Below are 25,873 nucleotides of genomic sequence, written 5' to 3'. Positions count from 1 at the left end.
AAGGTCAAAGACAGTGCCCCGAGTTCAAAGACCACCACGAAAAATAAAGATTGGCTCTTAGCACAAATATTCAAACACAAGGTCACCTATTAAAAACCGGAGTTTCACATTACTTCAAAAAGTACTCGGTTAAATCCTTGTCCACAAATTAGAAACAGCCCAGAAGCTCACGCATGCTCCTTAGAGAGTGAGGCTTCAGAAGGCGTGGCTACTGCCCTAATCCAAGATGGCCATGCGTTCCGCCTATCATCGCTTCAATATCGGGGAAGGCTGAACGACTCAGAACACCATTGGTTGAATTACTCCAAGCCAATTCTCACCCCTTGAGGGGCGGGAATGACAGCGTCCTATTTTCCGGTTCCGGCAGCACTGGCATCTCTGGCGAGATGGAGGAAGATGCGACCCGAAGCCGGCTGTCGCCTGGAATGGAGGGTGTACCAGGAGCTGCGGCCTAGAAGTTTCGGCTTGGAGTTCTCCTCAGACTCAGTGGAACCTCCTGGGTCTGAGAAGGTAAGGAAACTATAGCTGTGTCATATTAGCCAAGGGTATTTGAAGCCTGTAATGCCTCTCAACACTCGGACTTGTCAAGGAGGCAGCGGACGTCTGCGGGGTTGCGGTGCCTGTAATTTTGGAAATGAAGGACAGGTCTGGCAAGACATCTTTTCCTGGCAGAGGAGCATGAGATTTGCTGACAATGACAGAAGCACAGTTAGGGGCTTCTTCGAGGACCCAGAGGAATCCGCGCGGGTGCCAGATTGGAGCTACATAAAGGAGGGTGTCACGTGGAGAGGATTGTGATGTGTCTGTGATGAGTGAGAGATCACGTGGATACCTGTGGAAAAGCAGGGAAAGCTGGGTGGGAATCTCACCATATCGGAGGGAGATTAAAGGAAGGGTCGGAGACATCACTGGGGCTAGCTTAGGGCACTATATACACAGTAGGACAGTTGGGCAAACATGCATATATATTCCTGTTCATATGGATTAAGCTCCTAGGATGCAGAGCCTTGATCCGGATGAGGTAAGGAGGATAGAATAGAGGGTACTGTTATTCCCTCTTCCATCTGAGAAATAGGGACCCTTGAATGTCTCTTCAGGAGTTGGATAAGGTGATTTGATTTGGTAGGAGTGTTTGAAGGGGGGGGGCACGGGGAGAGAATGTTCATCATTGTGCCCAGTTCTAGTGACAAGAGAGTATGCAGTTAGGCAACTTCTGATCTAGTCAGAATGGTCCTGGAGTTCTAGAATAGTTATAAAGTTATAATGCAGATAATCCTTATAGTTAAAGCAGTGCTTTTTTCATATGCATATAAATCACCTAGAGATCTTGTTAAATTGTCAACTCTTATTAACAAGGTCTAAAGTGCAGCCTGAAATTCTATTTTCCTTCCTTCCTTCCTTCCTTCCTTCTTCCTTCCTTCCTTCTTCCTTCCTTCCTTCCTTCCTTCCTTCCTTCCTTCCTTCCTTCCTTCCTTCCTTTCAGTAGTAGGCTCCACCTCTGACATTTCATTTGAAAAATTCAGGATAATATGCTTTTGGGGCCTCTGTTCAGTCTTCACAGGAAGCACTTAAACATTTGTGCCTAAGCAGCATAAAAAGTGGGAGAAGCTGGGCGCCGGTGGCTCACGCCTGTAATCCTAGCTACTCAGGAGGCTGAGGTCTGAGGATCACTCTTCAAAGCCAGCCCAGGCAGGAAAATTTGTGAGACTCTCATCTCCAATTAACCACCAGAAAACTGGAAGTGGCACTGTGGCTCAAGTGGTAGAGTAAAAAGTGGGAGAAAAGCTAGAATTGTAGCTGTGAATGGTAGCCTGAAAAAGGCCCCGGAAAGAGGGAGAAGTGAATGCTGAAGGAAGTTTGCCCACACTTTTCTAGATAGAGGACTTTCTAGAGGGTAAAACAAGATGAACTGGTTTCAATATTTCAGGAGGAAGTTTGGAAGCTATATGGCAACAAAACAGGTTGAGATCCCACTTTATGAAAGCAACCTCCCCCTTTCAGAGGAACAGAGGGGTAGGTTCTACAACCTTTTACCCTTCTCACTAGTGGCTTTTTTTTCTTTTTGGTTGGTTGTGGGGCTTGAACTCTGGGCCTGGGTACTGTCCCTGAGCTCTTCAGCTCAAGGCTAGTGCTCTACCACTTGAACCACAGCTCTACTTCCAGTTTTCTGGTGGTTAATTGGAGATAATAGTCTCATGGACTTTCCTGCCTGGGCTGGCTTTGAACCACGATCCTCAGAGTAGCTAGGATTACAGCCACTAGCACTCGGCTTAATGGCTTATTGTTTTTGTTTGTTTGTTTGGTGTTTTTATTTTTGTCAGTCCTGGGGCTGAACTCATGGCCTGAGCCTGTCTTTGCTCAAGGTTAGCACTCTAAGACTTGAGCTACAGCGCCACCTCTAGCTCTTTCTGTTTATGTGGTACTTTGGAATTGAACCTAGGGCTTCATGTATGCTAGGCAAACACTCTACCACTAAGCCACATTCCCAGGCGAGTGACTTATTTTTGGAGATGTGACCCTTAATGGTTTCTTCTGGTATCCTAACAAGAGGAGTTATCTATTTTACAAAATCCTTGCTACCTTTTGGGAATTTTAAATATAGACTGGCACATGTGAGAGATGGAGACAGGTGCAGAAAGAGAGCAATGAGTTTTTCATTAGGAGATGCTGGATCAGCCTGAAAAGCTGAGAAGATACCCATGAAAACCATGACCTAACTGGGCATTGGTAGCTCATGTCTGTAAATCATAGTTACTCAGGAAGCTGAGAGCTGATGAGGATTGTGGTTCAGAGCCAGTCCCAGCAGGAAAGTCTCCAGTTAACCATCAAAAAGGACAGGAATGAAGTTGTAGCTTGGTTGGTATAACACTGTCCTTGAGCACAAAAGTTCAGGGACAGTGCCCAGGCCCTGAGTTCAAGCTGTAGGACTAGCACATGGACCTCCCCCCCCGGCCCTGTACATACACACAATGACCTACCTAGAACAGAATCCTATGTGGCTATGCCCTTCTGCCCTGAATTGCATGCAGTTCACACATGCCCAGCTGGAATCCTGCCTGCTTGAGCCTCACTGAATTTGTCCTGTGGTGACAACATGCCAGCCCAGCCACTCAGAGTCACTCCACAAGCACATTGGTGTAGCATAGGCAACACTTTACTTTCTTTGAAATAAGACTGAGGGAAGTCCAAGGGCATTTGCATGGCTAGCAGCTATGCTTAACCCCTGGGTGACATGCAATTATGAAAGTTATGAAAGCCTTCCACTGGTAGGAATGGCTTGGTTTCCAGTTCAACAAAATAATTTGTATTGGACTCTTCAACTCCCATAGGGCAGAAGGCATGACTGAGTGGAAACGTTTTGGCTTCGATCTGGCCTCTGCCACTGACCAGCTGCATGATTTTGGAGCTGTAACATTTAACCTATCTGGCCTCATTTATCAGAAGTGTTTATGCTCAGGTTAAGTTATAAGGATTGCATGAGGCAGTGGGAATTAGGTAAATCTATATATCCTCACTTCTCAGTAGTGTTAGAAATATGACTTTGATACTCTGATTCTAAACACCTTGTAGGGAGGAGGGACAGTGACCACCTCTTTTTGAAGGGTTCAGAGAAGATTGCCCTACTGGTCTTTCTGGGTGTCTTGTGCTGAGGCTGGGAGCCACTTTTGCCCACAGCAATGACATATCCATGTTCCAGAAGTTCTCTTGCCTGTAAACTCTACCTCCTGCTCATTTTCCACAGTCTAGATTTTCCATTCTAGCAAACCCAATTGACTGTTTTCTCATTTCTAAGCCACTTTTCTCTGCTTTTCATTGTTTGCATGTATTCCTCCTCCATTCAAATTGCTTTGTCCTCCAAGGCTGCATGTATAATTAATTCCATGTGCCTGCCCCATCCATAACTCAGCTGTTAAGGATTCAGTTTGTACTATGGGCAGTCTACCACTTCAGCCACACCTCTACTTCCGGCTTTTTTTGTTGTTATTGTTGGTGTGGGGCTTGAACTCTGGGCCTGGGCGCTGTCCCTCAGCTCTTCAGCTCAAGGCGAGTGCTCTACCACTTGAGCCACAGTACCACTTCCTGGGCAGTCTATACTTTAATGAAATTGATACAGACCAACTTAGGGATTCCTGTCCAAAAAGCCAACTTTCATTCCCTACTGACTTTCTCAGTAAACCAAGAACAGTTACCTTGTAACAAAGGCTCTATGAACTTAAATTGGGACTTGGGGTTGAGGAAAGTAGTTGGGGATAGACTATAATCAGACATATGCTAAAAGATTTGCCACAGAAATTGCTTTTGTGTAGAGTTGTCCCTGTGCTGGGGCCATGTCCTTTAAAAGCCCTAAGGCGTTTTTCTCAAAGCCTGGGAACCCTGCCTTCCTTCTCTCTTTCCCTGTCGGTTAAAATTTCCAATATCCCACAGAACAAGGGGAGGCTACACTGGAGCACACAGCATTACCACCAAGTGTATGTCTAACGTGATATCTTACCATTTCACATTTCTTAACTTAGGAGCTCCTGTGTTGTAGCTCAGCCTGACTTGAACTTGCCATCCTCCTGCCTCAGCTATGAATAAAGGTGTGTGCCAGTTCTAGGCAATGGATAAACATAACATGTGTAATACATTAACATTGATTTTCCCTTTTTTCTTTCCCCCTGTATATTTCAAATCTGTTTCCCAGAGAGATCCCTTGTATCCTTGAACAGACCATGACGTTTCAAAGGGCAGAATGTGTCTTCTGTATCACTTCTCACCTTCATTCTCAAGGACCGAGCTTGTAGTTGTTTGCTTAGAGTTGAGAGCCTTGGGTCAGACATGTGATCCACCCTATAGCAAATTCTCCAGACTCTTCAGGGAAACTCTCAGGTGGATCTTTTCACTTTCTACAGTGAATTATCTAATAACCAAAGAGGACTCTGATCTTTGTCCTGTTCCTGACTTTACCACTGCTTTCACTGGAGGATGGTGGGGGTGGCGGTGGCAATTGGAGGAGTGCCTTGTACTCCTCCCCACGTCTCGAATGCAGATTGGAGAGAATGTACAGTGCAATGAGTGTGGGTTGGGAGCTCGGAGTAGCATTAGAAACCATACGTAAAATAAAATGCCTCGGGTAGTAAATAATAGTAAACGGGCCCTGCTGAAGACAAAAGCCCAAAAGTTGTGCCCCCTCTGGAACCTAAGAGCATCAGAACTACAGCCCTCCCTTTCAGCCCACTTATGGTGGTACATCCTTCTAGGCAGTTGATTTGCTTATAGTATCCTGGAGCTCTGCCTTGATAAGCCAGATAAGGAGAGTGATCCCTTCTGGGACAGTGACACCATGGCCCAAGCAGAGACAGAGTTCAGGATCCTGTAAGCTAGGGTTGGGAACTCAGATGAATGGAGTCACCAAAGTTACTGTGGTGAGGAATGATTTCTGGAGGAGTGGATCTGAATTATAAAGGACTAGGCAAAGACACAGAATAGGGCAGAAGGGTTCTTGATCTGTGATGGACAGAGCCAGGCTAACTCAGAAGGGATCTTCAGGCCTAGTCAGGACACAAAGATACAAAGTTCTTACCTTCTTCCTCACATCCCTCCACTCTGCTCAAATCCCAGGTCTTCAGGCACAATGGAGGACAAGCGCAACATCCAAATCATTGAGTGGGAACATCTGGACAAGAAGAAGTTCTATGTGTTTGGTGTGGCAATGACAATGATGATCCGTGTTAGTGTGTACCCATTCACCCTCATTCGCACCCGGCTGCAGGTTCAGAAGGGCAAGAGCCTCTACCATGGGACCTTTGATGCCTTCATCAAGATCCTTCGTGCAGATGGCGTGACAGGCCTATATCGGGGGTTCCTGGTCAATACCTTCACACTTATCTCCGGCCAATGTTATGTTACTACCTATGAGCTCACTCGAAAATTTGTGTCTGACTATAGCCAGAGCAACACAGTCAAATCACTCGTGGCTGGTGGCTCAGCTTCCTTGGTGGCCCAGAGCATCACCGTGCCCATTGATGTAGTCTCCCAGCACCTGATGATGCAGCGCAAGGGTGAAAAACTAGGCCGCTTCCAGGTGCGTGGGAACCCAAAGGGACAAGGGGTTATTGCTTTTGGCCAAACTAAAGACATCATCAGGCAGATCCTGCGGGCTGATGGGCTTCGAGGCTTCTACCGAGGCTATGTGGCATCACTGCTTACCTATATCCCAAACAGTGCCGTCTGGTGGCCCTTTTATCACTTCTATGCAGGTAAGCAGGAGCATCAGCAGCAGTACTGAGGTTGCTGAAATACTGGTGCTCTGGGCATGTTGGAATGGAAGTGAGATTTAATGGGGGAATGGACCACTCAGTAAACATTGAATTCAAAGGAGAATAAGACATGGTTCTTGCCTTTGAGAAGCTTATTATATAGTGAGGAGGATCAGAACAGTGAGTAGGTAAATACAGGAAAAGGGTATACTATATATGCACTGGAATCAATGTGCTTTAGCAGGATATTGGTAGAGAATAAGAAAGTAAGGGAGACTCTAAGGAATGGAATATTTAGGGCTTTAAGATAAAATTGATGAATAATAGTGAACGTTTAAAAAGTTTTTATTGTTATTATAAAGGTAATATAGCCAGACGCTGGTGGCTTACACCTATAATCCTAGCTACTTAGGAAGCTGAGCTCTGAGTATCACTGTTTAAAGCCAGCCTGGGCAGGAAAGTCTGTGAGACTCTTATCTCCAATTAACCACCAGAAAACTGGAAGTGGCACTGTGGCTTAAGTGGTAGAGCTCTTGCTTTGAGCTGAAGAGCTGAGGGACAGCGTCCAGGCCCAGAGTTAAAGCACCACAACCAACCAAAAATTAAAATAAAAAATAAAGGTAATTTACAGCTGGGTTGCAGTTAGGTAAGTCAGCAAAAGAGTATATTTCTTTTTTTCTTTTTTGCCAGTCCTGGGGTTTGAACTCAGGGCCTATGCACTATTCCCTGAGCTGCTTTTGCTCAAGGCTAGCACTCTACCACTTGAGCCATAGAGCCCCTTCCAGCTTTTTCTGCTGCTGTGGTACTAAGGAATTGAGCCCAGGGCTTCATTCATGCTAGACAAGCACTGTACCACTGAACCACATTCCCAGTCCACTAAAGAATATATTTCTTTTTGGACACTGCCACCTCTTCCCTCACACTCTCACAGCCTTTCCAGTGATCTTTTTTTTTTGTTGTTGTCAGTTATGGGACTTGAACTCTGGGCCTGAGTGCTGTCCCTGCACTCTTCAGCTCAAGGCAAGCGTTCTACCACTTGAGCTACAGCGCCACTTCTGGTTTTCCAGTGGTTAATTGGAGGTAAGAGTTTCATGGACTTTCCTGCCCAGGCTGGCTTTGAACCATGATCCTCAGATCTCAGCCTCCTGAGTAGCTAGGATTACAGGCGTGAGCCACGGGTGCCCAGCTTCTAGTGAGCTTTTTTGAGTTAGCTATTTTTCATTAGCATTGTTAAACTCAAATTGTGAATTAGTTGGGTGCTATTGGCTCACACCTGTAATCCAGGAGGCTTAAGATCTGAGGAATGTAGTTTGAAACCAGCCTGAGCAGGAAAGTCTGTAAGACTCTTACCTCCAATTAACTACTCAGAAAAAGCAGAAGTGGTACTGTGGCTCAAGTGGTAGATTGTGAGACTTGAGCACAAATTGGCTCAGGGATAACACCCAGGCTTAGAGTTCAAGCCTCAAGACCAGTTTAAAAAAAAAAAAATGTGGGCTGAGTACGGGTGGCTCACACCTGTGATCCTAGCTACTCAGGAGGCTAATATCTGAGGATCATGGTTCAAAGCCAGCCCAGCAGGAAAGTCCGTGAGACTCTTATCTCCAATAAACCACTAGAAAACCAGAAGTGGCACTGTAGCTCAAGTGGTAGAGCACTAACCTTGAGCTGAAGAGCTGAGGGACAGCACCACGGCCCTCAGTTCAGGCCCAAGGACCGGTAAAAAATAAGCTAGAACATCCTCATTCCTATAATGTAGCTTTGTTGATTAGATAGTCTACTCCTTTAATATTTTCCAAAATGAGATCACTAGGTCAAAAGCAATCTTTTTTTTCCCCTTCTCTCCTTCCTTTCCTTCCTATCTCCCTCCCTCCCTTCCTTCAGTTTGAACTCAGAGTCTGGATGCTGTCCCCCTCACTTTCACTCAGGGATAGCATTTGAACCACACCTTCACTTCTGGCTTTTTGGTGGTTAATTTGAGATAAGAGTCTCATGGATATTTGTACCCCTGCTCGCTTGGAACACTGTCTCAGCTTCCTAAGTGGCTAGGATTATAGGCATGAGCTACTAGTACACAGCAAAAGATAATACTCTTTTTTTTTTGGGGGGTGGGGGCGGGGGTCAGTCATGGGCCTTGAACTCTGGGCCTGGGTGCTTTCCCTGATCTCTTCAGCTCAAGGCTACCACTTGAGCCACAGTGCCACTTCTGTTTTTCTGGTGGTTAATTGGAGGTAAGAGTCTCATGGCCTTTCCTGCATGGGATGGCTTTAAACCTTGATCCTCAGATGTCAGCCACCTGAATAGCTAGGATAATAGTTGTGAGCCACTGGCACCCAGCCTATTTTTGATGAAATTTGATATGTAGCCCAGACTGGCATCAAATTATGATTTTCTTGCTTCAGCCTCCCCAATGCTGGGATTATAGGTATGTACTTGCCATACCAAGCTTATATCTATATTTCTATGGTGTGTGTGTGTTGGTACTGGAGCTTGCTTTTTTTTTTTTCTTTTCTTTTCTTTTCCTTTTTTGCCTGGGCACTGTCCTTCAGCTCAAGGCTAGAGCTCTACCACTTGAGCCACAGTGCTACTTCGGCCTTTTCTGTTTATATGGTGCTAAGAAATCGAACCCAGGGTCTCATGCATGCAGGGCAAGCACTCTACCACTTAGCCACCTTCCCAGCCTTGCTACTGGAGCTTGAACTCAGAGCCTTAAACTTTCTCTCAGCTTGTTTGCTTAACACTGGCATTCTACCACTTGAGTCACACTTTCAATATGGCATTTTGATGGTTAATTGGATATAGAGTCTTGAGGAATTTTCTGCCCAGGCAGGCTTTGAACCATGGTCCTCTAGATTTCAGTCTTCTAAGTAACAAGAATTACATACAGACTTGAGCCATCAGTACCTGGTTTGCATCTGAGATTTTATTTATTTATTTTGTCTTGTTGGTTGTGGGGCTTGAACTCTGGGCTTGGGCACTGTCCCTGCACTCTTCAGCTCAAGGCGAGCACTTTACCACTTGAGCCACAGCGCCACTTCTGGTTTTCTAATGGTTTATTGGAGATAAGAGGCTCATGAACTTTCCTGCTCAGACTGGCTTTGAACCATGATCCTCAGATCTCAGCCTACTGAGTAGCTAGGATTACAGGTGTGAGCCACCGGCACCCAGCTTTGCATCTGAGATTTTTATGCAGTTAAGTATTCATCCCAAGCTGGTTCCTCTGACTTACTTTCAGCTGTCAGTGTAGCCTTATTTTTCTCCAGATTGCTAAGATTGAAGCTCTAGGAACTGTTCTTCCTTATCCCATAGCTAGTCCTAGGGATTAGAATATTTCTTACAACTGCTTCTCCATTCCTATTGCCTTTTCTGAAAATCATGTTTATATCACCATCCTCCTGACCTTTGCACCAGCTTTCTAGCTATTCTAAGTTCTCTTCTTCTCCATGTATTTCATATGTCCCTAGTAGATTGATCTTTTGTGTTTGTGCAGGGCCTGGGCAATGTCTTTGAGCTTTTGTACTCAAGGATAGTGCTCTACCACTTCAGCCATAGCTCCACTTCTGGCTTTTTTGGTGGTTAACTGGAGATGAGAGTCTCACAGACTTTACTGCCTGGCCTGGCTTTGGATCCTGATCCTCAGATCTTAGCCTCCTGAATAAACTAGAATTACAGACATGAGCTACCAGTGCCTGGCTGTATCACTTTTTTAAACCTGAATTTGTGTATGTAGTTCAGTAGTAGAGCTCATCCGGGATATCTTTTCTCCTACTCTTTTTTTTTTCTTTTTTTTGGGGGGGGGAGGGTCCGGTCATGGGGCCTGAACTCTGGGCCTGGGCGCTGTCCCTCAGCTCTTCAGCTCAAGTCTAGCACTCTACCACTTGAGCCACAGTGCCACTTCCAGCTTTTTTCTTTTTGCTTATGTGGTGCTGAGGAATCGAACCCAGGGCCTCATGCATGCAAGGCAAGCGCTCTACCACTGAGCCACCTTCCCAGCCCCTCTCCTATTCTTTGTGTGTCTGGTTCCTTTCATGTCTCAAGCTTCTTCTATTCATTATCACCTTTACAAAAATAACTCCTTTGCTCTATTAGAAAGCATGTTTTCTCTGCTTTCTATTTTTGTACCTTGTCTTAATTTACAATTATTTTTACCCCCAACTCAGGGGCTCCAACTCAGGGCCTGTGTGCTGTTCCTGAGCTCTTTTTTTTTTCTGTCATGGGGCCTGAACTCTAGGCCTGGGCACCATCTCTCAGCTGTTCAGCTCAAGGCTAAGGCTAGCATTCTACCACTTGAGCCACAGCGCCACTTTCGGATTTTTCTGCTTATGTGGTGCTAAGGCATCGAACCCAGGGCCTCGTGCATGCAAAGCAAGCACTGTACTACTGAGCCACCTTCCCATCCCCCCCTCTTTTTTTTTTTTGCCAGTCCTGGTACTTGAACTCAGGACCTAGGTGCTGTCCCTGAGCTTCTCTTGCTCATGGCTAGCACTCTACCACTTGAACCACAACGCCACTTCTGGCCTTGTTATGTTAATGTGGTGCTGAGGAATCAAACCCAGGGCTTCATACATGCAAGGCAAGCACTCTACCACCCAGCCACCTTCCCAGCCCCTTCCAGCTTTTTAGACTGCATGCCTAATGAAGCATTTCTGGTTTTTTAATTAATTAAAATTTTTTTTGAAGTGCTGGGGTTCAAACACAGTGTCTTGGATAGGCAAGCACTCTTCCAGTGAGCTATATCCCCAGATCATTTTTGTTGATTTTGAGACAGGATCTAAAAAATATACCCCATCTTGCCATAAACCTGGTGATCAATCATTCCTACCTTCGCCTCTGGAGTACTGGGATTATAGGTGTGTACCACCATGCCCTGCTTGTTTCTTAGTTTTGTTGCCTTTTTTCTTTTTATTTTTTTTTTGGTAGTGAGGCTTAGGACATGGAGTTCCATCCCTGAGTTATTTTTCCCCCTCCAGGTTAGCACTCTACCACTTTGAGCCACAGCACCATTCCCAGTTTTCTGGGAATTAGTTGGAGGTAAGTCTCACAGATTTTTCTGCCCCGGCTGGCTTTAAACCATGATCTTCAGATCTCAGCATCCTGAATAGCTAGAATTACAGGCATGAGCCACCAGGCTCCCACTGTTTCTCAGGTTTTTTTTTGTTTTGTTTTGTTTTTTTGTTTTGTTTTGTTTTTTGGTTGTGGGGCTTGAACTCTAGGCCTGGGCCCTGTCCCTCAGCTCTTCAGCTCAATGCTAGCACTCTACCACTTCAGCCACAGTGCCATTTCTGGTTTTCTGGTGGTTTATTGGAGATTAGAGTTTCAGGACTTTCCTGCCCCGGCTGGCTTTGAACCATGATCCTCAGATCTCAGCCTCTTGAGTAGCTAGGATTACAGGCATGAGCTTGTCTTGTTTCTCAGTTTTATGAATAGTATTTATCACACTGCTTAGCATCTAGTAAATACTAAGTCAGTATTCCTACAAAGTCAGAAGGGACTTAAGCTAAGTTGGCATGTGTTTATCTTTTGCCTTGTAGATAATGGGTACTCAGTAAACATTTGTTGAATGAGTAATAAAGGAAAGACTTGGACTCTTTTTCCTACCATTTTGACAGTGCCTTGCTATGTAGCCCAGGCTGGGCTCAAACTTGTCATCATGCCTAAACCTCCCAAGTGCTAAGATTACAGATAATGAATTACCGTACCTGACAAGACTTACCCTTGCCTTTGTGTTTTCATCTTTTCTGTAAGCCAAAGAAAAGTGATGCTGTGTATAATTAGGATGTGAATAAGGCAAGTGCACACCAGTCCAAGGAGGCAGCAATGCTAGTCCTGATGTGCATTCTAATGATTATAAAATGTTTTCTTAGTAGGAGAAACAAGATACCAAGGAGCCCAGTTACTAGTTTACTTTGTTTCTGTTTACACGCTGACTGAGGAGGAAAGCTGTTAGAAACTGGAGAAGAGGTGACTCTACTAGAGCTGAAGTAATTCTTCTTTGCCAGCTGGAACTTTGTAGCCTGATTTCTCCCTGCCAACCCACTCCCTTACTTCAATCAATCACCAAAATTAGGCACATGAGACAAAAAACTGTTGAAGGAATGGTGACTGGCTATAGAGAAAACTGAGAGGGAATCTTTGAAATTATGAGTCTTTGTTTTCTTCCAGTACTGGGGTTTGAAAAGCCTCTACCTTGCTGGTCAGGCATGGCTACCACTTAGGCCACTCTTCTAATCCCTGAATCAGTTTTACATCCCATTTTACTCAAAGTCAAGCGTAAATCCTTATAATGGTCTCAGGCCCTCAATGGCTTACCTTTTGGATCTCATTTAGCATTATTGTTCTGCTCCAAGGTACTGGATTTGCTGTCCCTAGAACACTTGAGGTGTGCTCAAGTATCCTCAGGATCTTTGTATGGGACCCTGTACTTGGAAAGTTCTTTCCACAGATCTATAGGACTTAGACTTCTACCTTCAGGTCTTTGCCTAAACTTGACTTCCTTGGAAAGGACTTCCATGACTACCTTGTAGTCTCACTGTGGGATTACTTTCATTTTACTTTTATTAGCATACATTAATTTATACAAGGCAAGTTTCATTATTACATTTCCACACATGTATACAATGTATTCTAATCAATCTTATCCCTTCTTACTCTCCCTTACCCCACTCCCCTCTTAAAACAATTTCAACAGGTTTCATTGTTTCATTTTCTTTTCTTTTTTTCTTTCTTTTTTTTTTTTTTGGTCAGTTGTGGGGCTTCTAGGCCTTGGCACAGTCCCTGAGCTTTGCAGCTCAAGGCAAGCACTCTACCACTTAAGCCACAGTGCCACTTGAGGTTTTTTTCTTGTGGTTAATTGAAGATGACTCTCATGGACTTTCTTTGCCTGGGCTGGCTTTGAACCATGGTCCTCAGGTCTCAGCCTCCTGACTAGCTAGGATTATAGGCGTGAGCCACTGGCGCCTGGCTCATTGTTTCATTTTCATACGTGCAATAAACTACATCTGACATATTCATCCTCATTCATCCTCTACATTAGTCACCCTGCTCCACCTCCTCAACAGATCTGGTTTTGCTTTCCTGTCATTTATTTAAGTGTGTAAAGCACCCAGTGATTTCACTGTGGTATTTCAGATGTGTATGTGCAGAATGATCCTTTTCTATTGCTTCATCACCAAGACTTTCAACCTTAAAACGAGTTATTTTTTTTATAACAACATTCACATATTGCCAGGCCCTGGTAGCTCATGCCTATAATCCTAACTACTCAGTTGGCTGTGATCACTCAAGGCTGGTGCTCTACTACTTGACCCACACTTCTGCTTTTGGCTTTTTGCTTGTTAATTGGAGATGATTCTTGTCCAGGCTGGCTTCTAACTGAGATCTTCATCTCTTATAGACATGAGCCACTGGTACTTGACAATCTCAAGACTTTTTTTTTTTTTTTTGGTCGGTCGTGGGGCCTGAACTTTTGGGCCTAGGCGCTGTCCCTGAGCTCTTCAGCTCAAGGCTAGCGCTCTATCTCTTGAGCCACAGTGCCACTGCCAGCTTTTTCTGCTTATGTGGTGCTAAGGAATTGAACCAGGGCCTCATGCATGCAAGGCAAGCACTCCTCCACTGAGCCATCTTCTCAGCCCCTCTCAAGACTTTTATTTCCAATTAGCCACCAAAATATCAGAAATAGAAGTGTGGCTCAAATAATAAAACATTAGTCATTAGGGCATTGGTGGCTCATACCTCCAATCCTAGCTAAGATCTGATGGTCTTGGTTCAGAGTCAATCGGGCCAGGAAAGTCTGTGAGGCTTTTTTTTTGCCAGTCATGGGGCCTGAACTCTAGGCCTAGGCGCTGTCCCTCAGCTCTTCAGCTCAAGGCTAGCACTCTACCACTTGAGCCACAGCACCACTTCTAGCTTTTTCTGCTTATGTGGTGCTGAGGAATCAAACCCAGGGGCTCATGCATGCAAGGTAAGCACTCTACCACTGAGCCACCTTCCCAGCCCCCGTGAGACTCTTCTCCAATTACCCACCAGAAAACTGGAAGTGGAGCTATGGCTCAAAGTGGTACAGCACTAGCCTTGAACAAAAGCTCAGAGACAACATTCATGCTCTGAGTTCAAGTCCTATGACTGACCAAAAAAAAAAAATTAGCCATGATCAAAAACATCAAGTGAAAGCTGGGTGCCAGTGGCTCATGTCTGTAATCCTAGCTGCTCAGGAGGCTGAGATCTGAGGATCACAGTTCAAAGCCAGCCCAGACAAGGTAAGTCCATGAGACTTATCTCCAACTAACCACCAGAAAACCAGAAGTGGAGCTGTGGCTCAAGTGGTAACGCACTTGCCTTGAGCTAAAGAGCTCAGTGACAGCACCCAGGCCCAGAGTTCAAGCCCTAGGACCAACAAAAAAACCCAAAACAACAACAACAAAAAAGTCAAGTGAGAGCTGGAGAACTTGACTTCAAGCCAGCACACAAAAGCAGCCATTCATGTAGTCCAAAATTCACAAGATAGCCAGGTACCAGTGGCTCAGGCCTGTAATCCTAGTCACTCAGGAAGCTGAGATCTGAGGATTAAGGTTCCAAGCCAGCCCTGGGAAAGAAAGTCCAAGAGATTCTGATCTCCAATAAACCACTCAGAAAACCCGGAAGTGGCACTGTGGCTCAAGTGGTAGAGAGCTTGTTTGAGCTGAAATGCTCAGGGACAGCACCCAGGCCCAGAGTTCAAGTCCCAGGACCCACAAATAAATAAATAAGGGCTGGGAAGGTGGCTCAGTGGTAGAGCGCTTGCCTTGCATGCATGAGGCCCTGGGCTCGATTCCTTAGCACCCCATAAGCCGAAAGTGTTGCTGTGGCTCAAGTGGTAGAGTGCTAGCCTTGAGCTGAAGACCTGAGGGACAGCGCCCAGGCCCAGAGTTCAGGCCCTATGACCAGACCCAAATAAATAAATTAATTAAAAATATATATATATATAAATTCACAAGATAGGCAAAAGTAGATAAAGGATCTTTATCCATTATAGTCACCCAGTTCTCTTCCACAGAGACCATCAGTATCATGGTTTTAATGGTCTTACCAGAATTATACAGCTTTGCTCTCTCTCTCTCTCTCTCTCTCTCCCTCCTTCCCCCTCTCTCCCTCCCTCCCCCCCTCTTTCCCCCTCCCTCCCTCCCTCCCTCCCTCTCTCTCTTTCTCTCTCTCTCTCTTTCTCCCTCTCTTTTCCTGTCAATCATGGGGCTTGAACTGAGGGCCTGGCTACTGTCCCTGAGCTTTTTGTTTGTTTGTTTGTTTTTTTGTCAGTTGTGGGGCTGGAACTCTGGGCCTGAGCTTTTACTTTGAGCCACAGCTCCACTTTCAGTTTTCTGGTGGTTAACTGGAGATAAGAGTCTCATGGACTTTACTGTGTTGGCTGGTTTTAAGCCTCAGTCCTCAAGAGCTCAACCGCCTTAGTAGCTGGTATTACACACATGAGCTACCAGCTCCCAACAGGAATGATTTTCTATCTATTAGATCAAAGAAGTTTGCAAACAAAAATGATTTGGAATTCCTTTCTCCAGAGGAATCTTGTCTTGTTTAAGTAACCAAGAAATCATCAAGATGACTTCTAAAAAGGGCCTGAGATGTATAATGTGAATTTTTGTTGGATGCAGGTGGAAGCAGAGAAGAGAAAGGTGTAAAGTTCCAAGGTAGTGAAGGACCAAGGGCTTGTCATGTTGCAAAGGCTGATGGGTAGAAGCAACCGGCATAGTGAGGGCAGATGGGTGATTCCTCATGTCTTGAGGCATTATCTTTCCCTGGATTCCAGAGCAGCTCTCGTACCTGTGTCCTAAGGAGTGCCCTCACATTGTCTTTCAAGCCGTCTCAGGGCCCATGGCTGCAGCCACTGCCTCCATCATCACCAATCCCATGGATGTCATCCGAACTCGTGTGCAGGTAATACTGGCCTCCTCCTCCACTAGATTTCATGATCTTTAGGCCCATATTCTGTGCTCTTTGGCCCAGCCTAGTCATCCAAATCCTTCCTGTGTTTACCATTCATAGAAACTGGCTGAGCACTTAGAATCTCCTTAGATTGCTTCTCTTACTCTGTCTGCTACCTTGCATGCCTATACCTATTGTATGCCCAGGCTCTAAGAATTCATACTAGTTTCCTCCCGCCTTTAGCTGAAATCCTGTTCTATAGTCTATTAACATAGGCTAGAAACCACCCTTTCCTCACTTTGCAGGTTTTTAATTATTAGAAGTACTTTTTTTTTCAGGTACAAGTATCGCTACTGCTGCCTACTTTTGTTTTTTTAGTTGTTTAATTGTTTATTATTATTATAAAGGTGATGTACAGAAGCATTATAATTACATGAGTCAGGTAATGAGTATATTCCTTTCATACAGTGTCTTCCCTTCCCTTATTCCCTCAATCCCTCTCTACTCATGAGTTGTATAGTTCACTTTCATCACAGTATCCAGTGTATTAGAAGTATTAATTGTAAGTAAGTTCATTAGTCTCTGGTTTTTCCACCAGGCTGTGGGCTTTCTACAGAGATGAGTGTTCTTGATAGGTTTTACAGGTGGTACTGGGTATACTCAACAGATGGGTTGATAAAACTCTTGGTGGCGCTGGCTTGAAATTATAGTCCGTCAGTCCATAGAATCTTTGCAATTGTGTATAGTAGACAAAGGGTATAAAGGTTTAGGTGGAGAGCAAGAGAGATTTTAATGTCTGACTTGGGTAACTTAGAAAAAATAGATCAAGAAAGATGTCTGGACCCAGTGCAGGTGGCTCACACCTCTAATCCTAGCTATTCAGGCTGAGAGCTGAGGAGATCGGTTTAAAGCCAACCTGTGCAGGAAAGTCTGTGAGTCTCTTGTCTCCAGTTAACCACCAGAAAACCAGAAGTGGCACTGTGGCTCAAGTGGTAGAGCGCTTCCCTTGCACTTACCTGGGACAGTGCCCATGCCCAGAGTTCAAGACCCAGGACTAGCAAAAAAGAAAAAGAATGATGTCCGGGAGGGTGGGGTCATTGCATTATGATGAAAAGAAGGGAGAAGACAAAAAAAAAAAAAACCTTTAACATAGGGCTGGAAAGGTGGCTCAGTGGTAAAGTGCTTGCCCTGCATGCATGAAGCCTTGGGTTTGATTCTTCAGCACCACATAAGCAGAAAAAGCAGGAAGTGGCACTGTGGCTCAAGTGGTAGAGCGCTACCCTTGAGCTGAAGTGCTCAGGGACAGCGCCTAGACCCAGAGTTCAGGCCCCATGACCAATAAATAAATAAATAACATAGTCTGGGGCTGGGAATGTGGCTCAGTGGTCGAGTGTACCTAGCATGCATGAAATCCTGGGTTTGATATCTCAGTACCACATAAACAGAAAAGGCTGAAGTGGCACTGTGGCTCTAGTTAGCCTTGAGAAAAAGAAACTCAGGGACAGGGCCTAGGCCCTGAGTTCAAGTCCCCAGGATTGGTCAAAAAAAAAAAAAATCACAGTCTGATAGAACTGCAGAAGACTTTAGAGGGGATTGAATCTGACCTTCCTGAGATCAGAGAGAAACACCAAAGTCCTGAGACTTACAGCTTGTAATATGTCTAACAATATTAGCCGCTAGCAGTTAAAAACATCTACTGTCTGCCAGGTGCTGTTGTGGGCATTTCTAAGTATTATTTTCTTTGCTCAGAACAATCTCATGGCATAGCTTAGGTACTATTAGCACTGTTTTTTATTTGATGAAACTGAGGTGGAAAAAAGTAAATTACCTAGGGTTATGCTGTTAGCAAGCTGGGCAGAAGACTTCAAACCTAGCTGGTCTGGCACCAGAGAGAGTTTACTGAGTCACTGTGCATCTCTTTGAAGTAGGTCTAGCCCTTCTGACTCCCAAGTCTATTTCTCCCCCACTTGAGCCTAAAGTAGCAGACACTAAGCAGAAATGTTATAACTGAAAACTGGCCCTTCACTGTGTTGACTCTTCCAGGTTGAAGGCAAAAGCTCTATCATCTTGACCTTCAGACAGCTGATGGCCGAAGAGGGGCCTTGGGGCCTCATGAAAGGTCTTTCAGCACGAATCATCTCAGCCACCCCCTCCACCATCGTCATTGTTGTGGGCTACGAGAGCCTCAAGAAACTCAGCCTCCGACCCGAGTTGGTGGACTCAAGACACTGGTAGCCAGTGGTGGGCAGAGAAGCCTGCTGTTTCCCACACTAATCTGGGCCAGGACAGAGCAGGAAAGATAGTGCCATCTCTTTAATGCTCCCACCACATGCCCAGCCCTGCCCTGGGATAGGTGGCCTGTCTGGAACAGGGCAGAGCTGTTGGACTGCTCTTGCTAGAAAGGAACCATGCCTGGCTCACTTGCCCTCACTATTTTTGTTTATCCTGCTGAGCTGCGCTTCTTCACTCACCCCTGTACTCAATTGTGGCCTGAAGACCCCACCCCATCCTTACCCCTACCCTGCAGGCCCATCTGGTTTCCTTTTCCATCTCTCCCTGCGGCTCCAGGAAGAGCTGTACATAGAGAGTTTGTTTCCCACCACTGACTCTTCCTAGTCAGCCCCCACTAAGCTCTGCTTCATCAGGTATACTTGCTTATTTTAATTTGGAACTGAGCTGCCCTCTGGACTACTAGTACCACTTTCCCTTGCTTCTTGGGGGCAAGTTGCCTGGCACTTTTGTGCAGGGGATAGGAGCAGCAATGTTCCTGGCTCTGCAGAGCCCTCTTCCTTTCTTTGGAGGAATAACTAGGATAGGAAGAAATGTTAATACTTTGTTTTATGTGTGCATTTCATCTGTGAACCAGGCTACTGTCTTAATCCTCCTAAACACCAACCCTGCTGTCAGAGCCCACCCCTTCCAGATAAGTGGGAAAATGTGTGTAGCTTCTTCCTCAATCCCAGTTCTTTATATATTCAGCATCCCTTCAGTGCTCCACCAGTCCTGGAAACCTTCAGGCAATATGAACTATTGTCTTTCCTAGTCCTAAATGGCTACCATGGAAGGCGCAGTTCTAAGATCAAGCTGTATGAGGTACGCTGGACTTTGCACACCACCCTGAAAAGTGAGGTTGAGAGTATTTGGTTTGGAAAGTGACAAGGAGTTGTATGTTCCCTACCAATCTCTCCTCAAGCCAGCTGAGCCAGGACCAGGAGAGGGCAGTAGAGGTTCCCAGCCCTAGGCAGCCATGACAAACATACATACCCCAGTCACTCAGACTCAACAGCAACAGATTTTTGTCTTACAATGTGAATCTCTGAGATACCAAATGTTTGTTTTTCTTCTCTCTGGATGTGAAGAGTCGTCTCAGTCATGGTACCTTATGCTCGCAAGACAATAAAGAACAGTTTGGGAAGTCACCCAATCCAGGACCGCTGCATTTACCAGCCTGATACTGCCGAGATTACCTGTTGAAGCACTCTCCTTTGGAATTAAGAGATAGTGCTCCTTCTCTGTTTGGTTCTTCCCCACCTCAGACTCCATCAAGCCTGTGCTGTAGAGCTGCAGCTAATGCAATGAAAAGGGGGAAGTCAAACCCCACCTTTCTACTAGATGTAGCCTGGGTGATACATTAAAACTTTTATGCTTTTTTTTTTTTTTCAGTTGTGGGGCCTGAACTCTGGACCTGGGTGCTATCCCTCAGCTCTTCAGCTGAAGGCTAGTGCCCTACCACTTGAGCCACAGCACGACTTCCTACATTAAACCTTTTAAATGATCCTACCCTATAGGAAAAGTCATGGTGCCAATTTGAAAGGTGCTAGCTAGCTACCAGGCCATGAGGCCATGATATAATAGGCTGCTCCATATTTTTCCATCCTGGCCAGATCAGAATCTGGAGAGTATATTTCTCTACATGTAAGGATTCTTTAAGTATCTTTTTTTTTAATTTTCCATGTTCTTCCTACACTTTGTCAAGAGAGTCCTCCAATTGTGGCCCCAGAAGATTGAATCCACTAATCATTCTGAATTTTCCCTGTCCCTCATCTACCTCTTTACTATAAGAACCACCAATACAATGGAAGCAAGGGCTCCTCTCTCAAGTTTCTGTTAATAAGATTTTATTGCTCCACTGGAATTTGAACTAAGGACTTTGTGCTTGATAGGCTGGCACTCATAACATTTGAACCACACATCCAGCCCTACTTTCTACTGATTTGGAGATGGAGTCTAGTGAACATCTGTGCCCTAGCTGGCCTTGAACCTTGATTCTAGATCTAAGCCTCCTGAGTAGGATTACAGCTGTGAACCATAGGCATGAGCTACCAGCACCTGGCTAGAGACTTTTTTTTTTTTTTGCATATGTGGCTATATTAGGGTTTGAACCTTGCATCTTACGCTTGTTAGGTAAGTGCTTTATTACTAGGGCCAACCTGTAGCAAGAACATTGAAAATTGGTTTTCCCAGCTCCATGCCTACTCTCTCTAGAGACTTATACCTTAAATCTTTCCCTACTGTGACATGTTGGGTAGAGTTTGAGCAGGAGTTAGTCATGCCCTTATATATCTCTCCCTCCTAGATCCTATCCTTCATTTTCTTTTAGAGGATTTCAATTTTTATTCTCTCTTGCCCTCTTCCTCTCTTCTCCCATCTCCAGTTTGTATGATGTGAATACAAACTAAATTCCCTACTTTGTCTTGTTTAGGGACAGGGAATTGGTTTCAAACAGTTCTTGGTGAGAATGGGACGATGGGCCACTTATGTTTTCTCAAAACTGGAGACCAACGCAGCTGAAAGTATTGGTGAATACATCCCATCAGGCGACTGGGCCATACAGGAAATGTGACTAGAGTATTGAGGGACAGGGGAATGGAAATCAAACTCAACATTTGGTCAAGTGATAAATGTGAATATTACCGAATATTCACTGTTGCACTGTATTAAGTCTGAAGTGTAATTAAAAGTTTTTATGGAGACCCTGAGCTTCAGTTTGTGCACATTTTTCCAAGCGGCTAACGCGGTACCTCTCATCTTCCCTGGACCCAGCGGCACTGCCTGCCTCCTTCCGGCACAGACAGACGTTCTACTGGCCCCAATCACAAGCGCGAAATTTAGGATCAGCCAATCAAGGGATCAGGTGGGCGGAACAGGCAGCTCAGTTCGATTTGGCGGTTCGACTTCAACATGGCTGAAGCGAGCAACGCCGATCCGACAACGGGAGTGGAAGAAAAGTCTGAGGAATCACCTCCAGAATCCGGCACACCCATTTCGAGGGTAAAACTCCTCGATACCATGGTGGATACCTTTCTCCAAAAGCTGGTCGCCACCGGGAGGTAAGGTAGGGGACAACGAGGGTGAGAAAGAAGAGACGCTTTGTTCCCACCGAAATCCAAGCGCGGCACTGGGGCGGGCCCGTGGGGGCGGGGCGGGCCGCCGCCCGGTTCCCGGCAGCCTCGGCGATCCCGAACCTACCTGAAGCTGGCAGCGGTTTACCGGCCCCTGCAGGCCCTGGGCAGCCAGTTACTCCTTCCGCCCGGAAGCCTCGCTTTCACCGTAACTTCTAGCCGTGGAAATACAGCCACTGCAATTCGAGAGAATTTTTTTGGGGGGGGGCAATTAGAGCTTTTAATTCTACTTTTGTTTTGTTATGAGACACTGGTATCACCACTGATACCATCCGGATTTAAAACTGTCTCTTTCTGCCGGGCGCTGGTGGCTCACGCCTGTAATCCTCGCTCTCCAGGAGGCTGAGATCGCGGTTCGAAGCCAGCTCAGGCCAAAAGCCCGTAGGGTTCTTTGTTTCCAATAAACACAAAAGTTGGCGGGAAATGGAGCACTATCTTTGAGCCAAAGAAATTCAGGACAGCACCGAGGTCCCAGGCCCAGCAAAAAAGTATATAATAATAAAAATAAAGAAATAAAACCATCTCCTCAGTTATTCTTTAGCCAAATGGCAGCAATAGTACTTTTCCTATATGGCCATTTTGAGAATTAACTGAACTAAATATATAGTAAGGCACCCAGCACAGTACTCATCCATAGAAAACTATATTAGCTATGATGGGAATAATACCAGCATTGGAAGATTCTGAATACTAAATGTGTTATCCTAAAAAACATTTTGCCACTCTTAACATATTCTTTTTGTTTGTTTGGTTGGTTGGTTGGTTTGTCGGTCGTGGGGCTTGAACTCTGGGCCTGAGCGCTGTCTCTGCGCTCTTCAGCTCAAGGCTAGCTCTCCACCACTTGAGCTACAGTGCCACTTCCGGTTTTCTGGTGGTTTATTGGAGATAGAGTTTCACGGAGTTCCCTGCGGGGCTGGCTTTAAACCACGATCCTCGGATCTCAGCCTCCTGAGTAGCTAGGATTACAGGCGTGAGTCACCGGCGCCCAGTTTAACATATTCTTTATGAATGATATACTGGGACTTGAACTTAGGGCCTAGGCATTGTCTCAGCTTTTTTACTCAAGGCTGATGTTCCACCATTTGAGCCACAGCTCCACTCTGGTTTTTTGGTGGTTAATTGGAGATAAGGGTCTCACAGACTTACCTGACTGGGCTGTCTTTGAACTTCGGTCCTCAGATCTCAGCCTTCTGAATAGCTAAGATTACAGATATGAGTCACTATGGCCTAAATGGTAATTATTTTTCTGGACCAGTTATGACATAACATTACATGTCCAAGTTTTGTCCTTCTTTGTTTATTTTTCCATATTCTTGCCTTCCTCTCCTCTTAAAAAACTATATGTGCCGGGTCTAGTGGCTCACACCTGTAATCCTAGCTACTCAGGAGGCTGAGATCTAAGGATCACGGTTCAAAGCCAGCCCAGGCAGGAAAGTCATGAGACTCTTATCTCCAATAAACCACTAGAAAACCAGAAGTGGTGATGTGGCTCAAGCGGTAGAGCGCTCGCCTTGAGCTGAAGAGCTGAGGGATAGTGCCCCAAGACCAGAGTTCAAGCCTCATGACCAAACAAACAAAAAAAATCTATATGTCCTCCATTTATTGATGATACATAGATTTATTGACCATTGACTGTCCCAGGCTGTCTTCTAATTGCTAGTTGTACACCCATGAAAAAGTTCTTGCCTTCATGGAGTTCTAGACATTCTAGTGCTATTAATAAAAATCACTGGGGGTTTAGCCCAGCAGAAGGGCGCCCGCCCGGCGTGCACAAGGCCCTGGGTTCGGTCCTCAGCCCTGGGGAAAAAAAATGGGGCTGGGGAGGTGGCTCAGTGGTAGAGTGCTTGCCTTGCATGCCTGAGGCCCTGGGTTCGATTCCTCAGCACTACATAAGCAAAAAGAAAAAAGCCCAAAGTGGCGCTATGGCTCAAGTGGTAGAGTGCTAGCCTTGAGCTGAAGAGCTGAGGGTCAGTGCCCAGGCCCAGAGTTCGGGCCCCATGACCAGACCCAAAAAAAAAAAAAAATCAGCTGAGAACCACTGGCTACTCAGGAATCTGAGACCTGAAGTATCTTGATTCAAAGCCAGTCTAGGGAGAAAAATCCAGGCTCCATCTCCAAATAATCAGCAAAAAGCAGGGTTTGAAGTGTGGTTCAAGTGGTAGAACACCAGCTTAGCAAGCATGAGCCTCTTAAGTCAAACCCCAGTATCTCCAAAAGGAGGAAAAAAGGTTGAAAAACACTATAAAATTTCCTCCTTAATCTTCTAGTTGGCTTGCTTTTTCCCTTCTTCCCCTTCCTTCTTCCTTCCCTTCCTTTTCTTCCTTCTTTCCCATTAGGGTTTCACTAATAGTGTTCCCATTTTACCGTTTATTTTAAATCTTTGGATTAAGGTTTAAGGTAGTAGTCTAACGCCAGTCTTAATTTTTCTAGTTTTGTTCAGCTAGACCATCAACTAAATGCTTATTCCTTGCTTGGTGTCACCTCTTTCCATAGGACAAGGGCCTTGGCTGCTGCCTTTGGGTCTCTCTGCCTCTGCATATGGCTTCCTAAAACTAGGCTTGTAGGAAATCTACGTTTGTTTATTGTGAATCTTCCTTTTTGTCTTCTTTTTAAAATTGGGCCAGTTATTTCAGGGTCTTCACTTTTCCTCATAAACCTTTTTATTTTTCGTTTCCTTAAAACATTCAGCTGTAGGGGCTGGGAAGGTGGCTTAGTTGTAGAGTGCTTGCCTTGCGTGTATGAGGTCCTGGGTTCAATTCCTCAGCACCACATAAGCAGAAAAAGCTGGAAGTGGTGCTGTGGCTCAAGTGGTAGAGTGCTAGCCTGAAGAGCTGAGGGACAGCATCCAAGCCCAGAGCTCAAACCCACAACTGACCAAAAAAAAAAAAATTAGCTGTGATTTAGGCTAGGACAGTATATAGATCAATGGTGTCTTCTATAGTGACATCACCCAACGCAGAAGTGATAGGATCTCTCCACGTAGGTTGTCTTTATATTTTTCAGTCATCTTAAAGAGGTAGTCTTTGTAAGGGACAGTACCCAGGCCGAGTTCAAGTACCACGACCCAAAAAAAGAAAGCCTTCCTCAGAGGCTTTGAACCTAGAATCCAAGATCTAGTCAAATTGGTGTTCAGCTTTTTTGTTTGTTTGTTTTTGTTGGTAGTGGGGCCTGAACTCTGGGCCTGGGCACTGTCCCTCAGCCCTTCAGCTCAAGGCGAGCACTCTACCACTTGAACCACAGCGCCACTTCTGGTTTTCTAGTGGTAAATTGGGGATAAATGTCTCATGGATTTTCCTGCCCAGGCAGATTTTGAACCTTGCTTCTCAGATCTCAGCCTGCCTCCTAAGGAGGTAGGATTACAGACACAGCCACTGGCTCCCGGCTCCTATACATTATTAGGTCACTACCAATTCTTCATAGCTTTAGCTGCTATTGTGAAATTTGTCTTTATGTTTTAAGTTAGTGACTGGTCATTTAGAAAAATCACTGATTTTTGTAAAGTAAGTTTGTATCCAACCTTCTCAGCCCCTTTTCCTTATCAGGAAGGATGTGCTAGCTGCTTGTGCCCTCTGGTGGACAATTTGTGGAACAGATGTTGATTTAGGCATCAGTTACTGACCTTCAGTAAAGAAGGCAAACTGAGGTTCCGTTAGCACTCTACATGTCTAAGCATGAATTTACTTGTGAGCATCTTTTGTTTCCATGGTGTCCTGGACAGTTTATGGGCATATATAAACCAGGATATTGACAAATGACCAAATGTTGATGTGTACTTAAAAGTATTTCAGTTAAATTTTGTTGGTTTGGTCAGTCAGTCGTGGGGCTTGAACTCTGGGCCTGGTTGCTGTCCCTCAGGTCTTCAGCTCAAGGTGAGCTTTCCAGCACTTGAGCCACAGCACCACTTCCAGTTTTCTGGTGGTTAATTGGAGATAACAGTCTCAAGGACTTTCCTTCCCCGGCTGGCTTTGAACCTTGATCCTCAGATCTTAGCCTCCTCAGTAGCTAGGATTACAGATGTAAACCACTGGCACCCTGCCTCAGTTAAATTATTTTTTGGGGGAGGGGGAGGTCCGGTCTTGGGCCTGAACTCTGGGCCTGGGCACTGTCCCTCAGCTCTTCAGCTCAAAGCTAGTGCTCTACCACTTGAGCCACTTCCGGCTTTTTATTTTTTGCTTATGAGGTGCTGAGGAATCGAACTCAGGGCCTCAGGCATGCAAGGCAAGTGCTCTACCACTGAGCCACCTTCCCAGCCTGTCAGTTAAATTTTTTTTTTTTCCAGGGTCTGGTCATGGGGCCTGAACTCTGGGCCTGGGCGCTGTCCCTCAG

General features: G+C 45.4%; 2 protein-coding genes across 5 annotated transcripts in view; both read left to right on the top strand.

Moving 5' to 3' along the window:
* Nucleotides 1-375: 375 nt before the first annotated feature.
* Slc25a44 (solute carrier family 25, member 44) lies at nucleotides 376-20,392 on the top strand. 4 transcript variants are annotated; one of them, XM_013030687.1, is made up of 5 exons: nucleotides 376-510; nucleotides 4,515-4,580; nucleotides 5,602-6,239; nucleotides 16,030-16,157; nucleotides 18,189-20,392. In XM_013030687.1, exons 3-5 carry the CDS (start codon nucleotides 5,615-5,617, stop codon nucleotides 18,378-18,380), a joined length of 945 nt encoding a protein of 314 aa, XP_012886141.1. In that variant the 5' UTR covers nucleotides 376-510; nucleotides 4,515-4,580; nucleotides 5,602-5,614; the 3' UTR covers nucleotides 18,381-20,392. The 4 variants fall into 4 exon arrangements, with proteins under 4 accessions (XP_012886141.1, XP_012886144.1, XP_012886142.1 ...); XM_013030690.1 differs by lacking the exon at nucleotides 4,515-4,580 and having other exon boundaries at nucleotides 5,602-6,064; nucleotides 16,035-16,157; XM_013030688.1 differs by lacking the exon at nucleotides 4,515-4,580 and having other exon boundaries at nucleotides 16,081-16,157.
* Nucleotides 20,393-21,320: 928 nt separating this feature from the next.
* The window catches only part of LOC105996399 (polyamine-modulated factor 1-like), a 19,260-nt gene continuing 14,707 nt past the window's right edge, over nucleotides 21,321-25,873 (top strand). The window contains exon 1 of the mRNA XM_013030480.1: nucleotides 21,321-21,475. Within this exon, the coding sequence (XP_012885934.1) occupies nucleotides 21,327-21,475 (149 nt within the window). The 5' untranslated portion in view covers nucleotides 21,321-21,326. The remainder of the gene's footprint in view (nucleotides 21,476-25,873) is intronic.

Source organism: Dipodomys ordii, unplaced genomic scaffold, assembly GCF_000151885.1.
Source record: "Dipodomys ordii isolate 6190 unplaced genomic scaffold, Dord_2.0 Scaffold131, whole genome shotgun sequence".
In the NCBI taxonomy this organism is placed as follows: Eukaryota; Metazoa; Chordata; class Mammalia; order Rodentia; family Heteromyidae; genus Dipodomys; species Dipodomys ordii.
This window is presented reverse-complemented; position numbering and strand designations above follow the sequence as displayed.